This window comes from Pygocentrus nattereri, chromosome 14, assembly GCF_015220715.1.
Source record: "Pygocentrus nattereri isolate fPygNat1 chromosome 14, fPygNat1.pri, whole genome shotgun sequence".
NCBI classification, from domain to species: domain Eukaryota; kingdom Metazoa; phylum Chordata; class Actinopteri; order Characiformes; family Serrasalmidae; genus Pygocentrus; species Pygocentrus nattereri.
In genome coordinates this window covers 6,569,796-6,578,768 of record NC_051224.1, presented here as the reverse complement: position 1 = coordinate 6,578,768, position 8,973 = coordinate 6,569,796, and the positions used below count along the sequence as shown (strand labels likewise).

Here is an 8,973-nt window from a genome sequence, read left to right as displayed (position 1 = left end):
CTCTGTGATGGACTGGTGACCTGTCCAGGATGTTTCCTGCCTTCTGCCCATTGACTGCTGAGATAGGCTTCAGATCCCCTTTTCATTTAGATTTATATTGGTTTAATATTTAATAAAAAAAAACTTTTTAGCCATATCGCTGCATTTTAGAACAGGAAGTGAGACTGCATCCCTCTCCCTTATGGCCACATATTGAGCTTAGATCCCATTGATTTCAAGTAAATGTGTCCCAAAGTCTGAAAATTAGTGTGTAACATTAGGAACTGTCACTAAAGAAACACATAATTTCTGCAATTAAAAAACCTTTTTGTGTTACAATGAAAAATGTTATGACTTTATGTGTGTACAATTGTTCAAAGCTGTGTTTGCCAGCTTTTTACTATTACTATCGAAACAGTCTCTACTGAAACATTTGGTTTCAGTAGTGTTATTATTGTTAGGTAGTGATAAATGTTCAATATATATATATATATATATATATATATATATATATATATATATATATATATATATATATATATATTAAATTAAGATGTAGGGTCACTGAAAGCAAAATGATTTTAGTTTAAACTCTGAAAAATTCTTACTTTAAACCAATTCAGCAAAATGGTCTATGTAAGCCTGTATAGCCTGAGGTGATTACTAAGACTAAGACTATTTCCTAAGACTCAAAGGGCGCTCCACAATAATGCTACAGTACAAAAACTACACAACAGTGAAATGAATGGTTATTCAAGTCTTCATTTACTGAAAAATTCGGCTTCATTTAGAATCACTCATATGACCATCAGTAGTGTCAGACTTCACAAACTACATTGATAAACAGATTGATGACAGATCATTCTTCTCTTCTGTCACACAAATGCTGTTCTCTCTTTTCATATACATTAGATTTCACGTCAAAAGTGTTGCAGCAGAAAGGCAGCACACAATACTGGAACAAGCCACAGTGAATCAGTGGATCTCAACACCCAGAGGTAAAATAGAGGCTTAATGTATTCATAATTTATAACAAACATCTCCAAATTGGCATGGCACTATTTAAAATGCAGCTTAAGGATGAATTGATTCATCAATGCCCACAAATCTGTCTTTTCATAGCAATTGTTGTGACATTGGACAAGCATTACAGAACAATGGCAAAAATCCCTTTCAACCACATTGTAGTATACAACTCAACAACTGTCAAAATATAGAAGTAGAGGGCATTATTAATGTCAAATGATAGCATTGTTAGGATTATTTCTTTTTGCATAATCAAACTCTCAAAAGACTGCGTAGCAATTTCCTTATTGTCTTTTGCACCATTGGGGTTAACAGCTTTCATAGTCCTAACCAACAAGAGAGCTTTCTTCCATATATTTATCTATTCCAAATGAACCTATTTTTTCGCAGGGCATTTATAGTCTCTAACCTTTTTGTTTCCAGCCTACACTTAACAATGAAACAAGTAGTACTGTAATACTTGCAGAATTTAAATACAAATATTCTACTAAATAAAACTGAGCTCAAACTTACAAACGTCATTTTTCACTTCTCAGTAAATATTAGGCCTCTGAAGGCCCTGAGAGTTTTCCTCTGCTTTTAGATATGTACAAGTAATGCAAGCAATTCTTATTCTACCTCATTATAGTACAAAGTAGTCAAATTAGTGTTACTTTGTAGTAGTTTTCATGCAACACAAGTTATTTGCAATATACCTAGTTTAAATTAGTTGTGGCTTAAAATCTCAGGCTTATTACATACTAAGGCATATTATTCAATGACTACAGGAACTTCAGTGCAAACTGGCTGAGCTATTCTTAAGTTATAGAAGTGTGTAATAAAACTTTGGGTCCACTGGAGGGCCCTAACCATTTAAGGGGTTAAAACGTCAGTCTGGCGTGGTGGTGTAACATTAAAACTGGAAACGTACAGTGCCCTCCACAATATTGATGCACCTGATAAAACATTAATAATGAAGTCATGGAATAAATCATTTTCTCAAATCTGTGTGTGGCACACTTGTTGGCACTTCTTAATTTAATATGTTTTACATTCTTTGGCAAAGATAACAGCTTTGAGTCTTCTCCTGAGACTGGAGAACACTGTGACCATTCCATTGTACAGTCTCTCCAGATTTTTCAGATTCTGAGGTCCAGAGTTGTGAACTCTTCTTTTCAGTTTATCCCACAGGTTTTCTCTGGGGTTTAGGTCAGAGGATTGGAGCTATCTGTCAAACCCACCTCTGGTGTTTGCTGGCAGAAAGCTCTATTTTGGTCTCAGAGGCTTTTTTCTGGCAACCCCTCCCAAACAAATTGTTGTTATGGAGGTGGCGTCTGGTTGTAGTCTGGGAGATGTTCTGACGCCAAGACCTACCTAATGTCTGCAATTCCCCAACTGTGATCTGTGGAAATTTTTTTGGTCACTCAAACCAGCCTCCTCATTGTGCTTGGAGTCACTATAGATATACGTCTTCGATATCTTACGATATCTTTCTAGCAGATTCTTAACATCTCCAGTTATTTAAACTTCTTAATTATCGTTCTGATAACTGTTGTCTTGTAGTGATCTCCTGATTTCTGTTGAGGTTAACAAATGTTTGTTGCACATCATTGCTGTTTTCTCTGGTCTTTTGTATAATGATGAATAACTGAGGGAATTTGGCTTGTGTGTCACCTCATATTTATACTCCACTGAAACATAGCTGAGCACTTAAGCTGAGCACTTAAGCTGAGCACTTAAGTGCTCCAGTAGCTCAAATGAATTTTAAAACATATGAATATGGGAACATACGTTATTTAGATAGAAAACGCTACTAAGTGCCAATTATTGTGGCACACATAGATTTGAGAACAATATTTATTTCATTATAAGATTTATTTATTTTTATTTCAAACATTGTATTTTAAATAATAGGTTTTTGGTCATATTTTCAATGAAAGAGCAAAAGGATAATTGTTTTACAGCCAATTTACCAATATTTGTGGAGGGCACTATACTATGTTAAGTACACTCTTAAAAAGATGGTTCTTTAGGTAAAGGTTCTATATGGTTCTATATGTAGAACAACTTAATGCTTAATGGGTTCTTTGCGACGTGAAAAGGATCTTCAGATTGATGGAGAATGTGTTGTGTATGATTCTATATATAGCCTTTTTGAAAATGGTTCTATATAGCATGAAAAAGGGTGGGCAGCCCTACCCGCAGCACGTACCTTGTTCAAGGGCACCTCAGTCATGTACTGTCAGCTCTAGGGATCAAACCAGTGACCTTCTGGTCACAAGGCTGGTTCACTAACCTACATCCCATAACTGCCCCAGCCAACTAATGGCGTTAAATATAACCATTCCCTTTACTATAGAACCCTTGAAGACTCATCTTTTTTTATGAGTGTGGCAACTCTTAACAAACACTGTAGGGGCACAGACAGTTTCTCAACAGGTTGAATGCTATTTTGTCAAGGTTCTGTAAAATGTTTTCAGCCTTCCCACAGTTGCTATGAAAAAAAAGGCATGCCTGTACTCTGCATTCAAATCAGAATGCCATTAACATTAAAGCAAGCTGCATTCAAGTTGGACTTTACACCATCACATAGGAAAGCACAGGAACAGAGAAAACATGACATAAATATGACATTAAATTCCCTTTTATCTAGCCAGTACATGTGTTCCTTTTAATCCTACTTGGTGGGCTTCTAAAGTGATCTCTTTCTTCTTCTTCCCCCTCCTCCTCCTGTCCCACCACTCTCTCCCTCTTATTCACTCTGGCTGGTAAGTGTCAGGCCCAAGGACATATTCATAGTCCTAGCAGGGTTGAAATGGGGCTATATTCAAAGACGGCAGTTACTGTAACTGGATTTCAGAACATTGTAAGGCTACCAGAGTTGGCTTAGCACTGGCAAACTAAAAATATAGTGATGCTAACAGCTTTTCTAATTAGCATTTTTCCACATTTTACTCAGACAACAGTGAAAAAGTACTGTTAAAAGTTTAAGCAACTGCTTAGTCGAGGGTTTTAGAGGAACTGCTCTTGGGATTGCTTAACTTTGGCCTCTAACACTTCTTAATAGGAGAAACACAGACACATACTACTGCCTAATTACAGTGACTTAACAAGCACCAATTTGCATAATGTTTATCTCATTGTTGCAATCTGCACATCAATAATGAGTTCAAAGAGTAGTCTTATGTCCTTAAAATAGAAAGATATTGTCATGTAAAAGGCCTCTTGGCTGCCTGTCTGAACTTCATCATAGACCCACACTATTTTCTGCCTCTGTACTTCTGTTGTAGGTCTGTTGGTTCACAATTTCACTCCCTGTAAGTCTTCTTCTGCACTTCTCCCTCTCTCAGTTTCTCCCCCATCAGTCTCACTCTCTCTCTTTCTCTTTCTATTTCTCGGTTTACATGATGGAACAGGTAAAACCACAGCATTCTTTAAGCAGGGTGAGGCCAGTCTTGGTCACAAATGGAGAGGAGGTCTGCTGAGCCCTGGAGGTCATCCTTCTGTCTTGATAGGAAGCTGAGATAGAGAAATACAGAGAGCGTGTCTTATAGCGGACCACTGAATTATACAACATTCTATCAGACCTGCGTGGTCTAGATGACGTAAGCGGTAAAGAAGTCTAGAAAACTCTTAAGCATCTTCCTAATAAGAACCCTGAATAATCACATCTCGATTCTAAGTTCTGCCTTATTGGATAACCGTGCATTACAGTGATTTTACCATAGTGCCGGGACCAAGAGGTATCCCCTACAGCCCAGAGCCTCTGACATATCATTAAATCTTTTTACAGTTACACTAGTAACTACTTTATGTTCTCAAAAAGTATCAAAAAGAAAAAAATACTGAGTTCTCGTGAAATAAAGGAAAAGGTTCTTCACTTTTATTTGAGCATTGAATGGCAAGTGGTCCCCGGAGACGCTGACTGCAAAATACAGTTTCTGAACAACGCTTTTAATACCCTTTATCTGGAGTGACATAACGTGACATTTTAGTAACATTTTATGTGACAGCAATAATATGTTGACTTTGCTGGTTTTATGCTGTTTTTTTCTAGCATGGAAAACAAAAGCACAGTGTAATATATCTTTACATTAAAAACATTTCCTTATGCCAATGTGCATTATTGTTATTTTCTATTTTTATTTTTTTTTTAGATGATACTGGTAATAGCTTTGGTTACTTAACAGCTCATAAAGCTTTTTATAGGTTGTTACATCATTACACTCAAAACATTACATGCAAATTTACAGACTCCTACCAGGTGTGAGTTTGATCATACACCAAAGATGAAAGTGATGAATGACGAAACTGTTGAAAAATGCTGAAATTTGCAGGCACTTATTTTACATTTAGAATTGATCGTATACAACTTTGGTGAATGAGGCGCTTTAGCCTGTACAAATCTGTCAAGCCCATCACAGAAACTCCCCTGCTGAAACAAACCCAGCCCCAATAGGGCTTTAGAGGGTTTCAGAGGCAAAGTATGGTGTTTATAAAACAAAATATTGTTCTGGACTTTGGTTGGGTGTTTTTTTCCCCAGCACTTCTGTTTATGCAAGCAAGAAAAAAAACTGGAAAATGCTGTGGAGGTTTTCAAAGAACATACTGCAATTAACTCACACAATAAAATAGGACATTCAGAGCAGCTTTACAAATACACAGCTCTTTGATAACGCACTTTTACCTACTTTTTTTGGTGGAGCTTGCAGGAAATTTTGCCCGTAAGAACTCCGCCATCTCTTTGTCCTCTTCTTTCTCTCTGTGTGGAGGCAGAATTTTGTGCATGAGCGCTGCCTTAACAACAAATTCACACACAGAGGCACAAACACACAAGCTCACGTATGGGTACGTTTTTATATGTGAGCGCATAAGAGAAAGAGAGACACAAATACTAATGATGCATTGTTGTCTCCTTCACATGATCGCATGTGTACATGGCACTTGGCCCCAAAACGATCATTTATTCTCTCGGCATCCTTCCGTCAGACAAGAAGAGTTTAAATTATTGAACGTTTTTTGACATCTCTTTCATTTTCTCTCTGTCATCCTCTGTGCCACCCACCTCTTCACTAGCCGACTGTCACAACACTCGGTGGAAATTACTCACAGTGAAGGAAAAAGGAGTTGATTTACACACTCCGGCCCCTAAAATTGCCTAGTAATCAGCTTAATTAGCTACCTAACCTGCTAGTGAGCTATCAAAGCAGTAAGATGACTTAGCTAGCACGCTAAAATAATATCAGCCTCACAAATGAATAGCTAGACAAGCCGCTAACATTTGGAGTTTTGATCCACATGTTGGTCACCGTGTGAAATTTGTGTAATGTAACACAACCTTCCCTAGCGGTTTAGTGAAGTAGAGGCTAAGAGCTTAATATAAGCATAGGCTGCATTTACATTTACAACAAAACTAATTTTTCCTCCACATAAAATATATGGTAATTTCACAATATGTGCAAAATACTAGGACTGCACTTTTACTCCCTGAACATGTAATTGGACCCGGATTGTCTTTTCTTTTTCTTTATGTGATGCTGATTGCTCTGTAAAGCTGCTTTGTGACAGCACCTGTTGTTAAAAGTGCTATATAAATAAATAAAAAAAAATATTAAGAACACTTTGCAGCTACACTCATTATGCATTTTATCAGCTCAACTTACCATATAGGTGCACTCTGTAGCTCTAAAATTACAGACTGTAGTCCTCTGTTTTCAACATTGTGTCCACTCACTGTCCACTCTATTAGACACTCCTACCTTGTCGGTCCACCCTGTAGATGTAAAGTCACCTGCTGCTGCACAGTTTGTGCTGGTCATCCTCTAGTCCTTAATCAGTGGTCACATGATGCTGCCCACAGGACCCTGTTGGCTGGATCTTTTTGTTTGGTGGACTGAGAATGATCCACCTCTCAAATAAAACCTGCTCTGTGGTGGTCCCGTAGGGGTGAAAGGGGGCTAACAAAGTATGTAGATAAACAGATGGACTCCAGTCTGTAATTGTAGAACGACAAAGTGCACCTATATGATAAAATGGACAAAGCATGGAAATACAAGGAGATGTTCCTAATAAAGTGCTCAGTAAGTGTATGTTGCCTCCTAGTGTGACCGACATATAAATGAATGACTAAATGAATAATTCATTAAATGCATTAATTATGTGAGTTAACGTTAACAGGAAATCAAAATTGTCCTTGGCCATGCTAATCCTGATATAATTTAGGTTATTTTTCCATATTTTGGTAAACTACAATTATGATTACAAAGTATTTACATGAGATAGTCACACGTGCCATAAGTGGTTATTTGCAACAGGATCCTGGGTTTAGATATGGTATCATTTGAACTGTACATGCTAACAGAATTTGGATATCATTAATTATTTTTGTTTAATTTATTTCACTTCAGGGTATGCAGGGAATAATACTAATCAATAATATAATACTTTAATCCCCGCCCCCACCTATCACTGAGTGAAATGCTCAGATAGCTCATGATACCATGATTTACTTGGAGATAAGTCAGGATGTGGAAGTAAAACGTGTCTTTATTTCTGACTCACCTAGACTTTAAAGATTGTCCTGCATTGATTTGTTGGAATATAAAATACTGCATGATGCATGATGCAGAAACAACATATTATGAAGCCCTAATCTGTTAGGGGCTCCATGCTCTTTGCATGAGATCATTCTACTTCACTATATCCTACAGCCTAGTGCCAGTACAAATTAAAATGCAGCATAATCTTCTGTTTTTCAGTTCATTTGACAACTAAAAGCTGTTAGCTGGACTCTACAAAGGTCCTATTATCCAGGAATGGCAATTGTAGACCCTATTCTTCATTTTTTAAATTTGGAATAGGGCCAACTACTTAGCAAATATGCTCATAATCGAAGAAAGCACATGGTCTGAAATATGCAATTGTTTTATTGCAAACATTATCTGTTTGGTTTGGTCTTATGTCTTCCTTTCTGTCAAGGATGAAAACTTGGCCAAAGTTTTTAAGGCCCTACAAAAATGTAATGGGGATTTTTCGGCAATCATAGGTTAAGTTATTACTAAGACCCCATGAGGAATCAGTTTATGGAGGAAAGTTGTCGTTGCAGGACGACAACTGCTGACTGCAAATGCTTTGTTAGCTAATGATTATGGCTATAGCACCCATGAACATGGAGCACAAATACTGTGGTGAAGACCTTTTGATTAATATTGGATTTGAACTTGCACAATTAGCCATTTCAGAGGGGCCGATGTTGGTCAGGTAAGGAGGGTGTTCTGGTGGATCCTTAGAAATGACTGTTTCCAAGCAAGCACTCAATCAGACACCACAATTGCAGAGCATACTCCTGTGGTTAGCAAGTGGAGTCCAAATACAATGAAGTCTTAGGCCATCACCTTAAGTTCTCTGCCACCTCCTCCAATTGTAGCAAGCACTTTGCTAGCTGTCTTACACGTTTAGCTGGTGTTCACTCTGTAAGCAGGGTGCTCTCATGAAGCTCTATTTAAAAAGCTTTCTTTACAAGAATGTGAAGGATGGAAGTCCACAAATGCTGAGCACAATAACATTGCATTTGTAATGGCTTTAAGATATGCACTTTTGGTAAGAATAGGATTCAAATCCAGAACACAATAGAACACCTTAACTTCTAAGCCACCTCACACATAGTATAGACTGGAGATCGTGAAGAGAAATTGGCAGCACATACACTGCATGGTGGCACATGCACTGTTGATACTCCTTCAACACATACACTCTTAAAGGTCCATGAGCAACAGCTCATTTTTTTATACTTTGTCCATCAACACAAATTATACATGTCTGTGTAACTGACCATGACCAACAGACTCCATTCAGAGTTTGTTAACATTACCACACATTGAAATGACTTCACTTTCTAGTGATGAGGTAGGTTTGTTAAGGGTACTGCCTTATGTCATTATTTAGATATGAATAATGAAAATATGGGATTATGCTAGCAATGCTTGAGAG

At 37.5% G+C, this 8,973-nt stretch overlaps 1 protein-coding gene across 1 annotated transcript in view; it reads right to left on the bottom strand.

Annotated features, from left to right (window-relative positions):
* Positions 1–725: 725 nt before the first annotated feature.
* The window catches only part of zgc:171844 (uncharacterized protein LOC100151763 homolog), a 47,981-nt gene continuing 39,733 nt past the window's right edge, over positions 726–8,973 (bottom strand). The window contains exons 6-7 of the mRNA XM_017705601.2: positions 5,676–5,746; positions 726–4,503 (exon numbers count right to left, since the gene is read on the bottom strand). Coding sequence (XP_017561090.1) covers positions 4,385–4,503; positions 5,676–5,746 — 190 coding nt within the window. The 3' untranslated portion in view covers positions 726–4,384. The remainder of the gene's footprint in view (positions 4,504–5,675; positions 5,747–8,973) is intronic.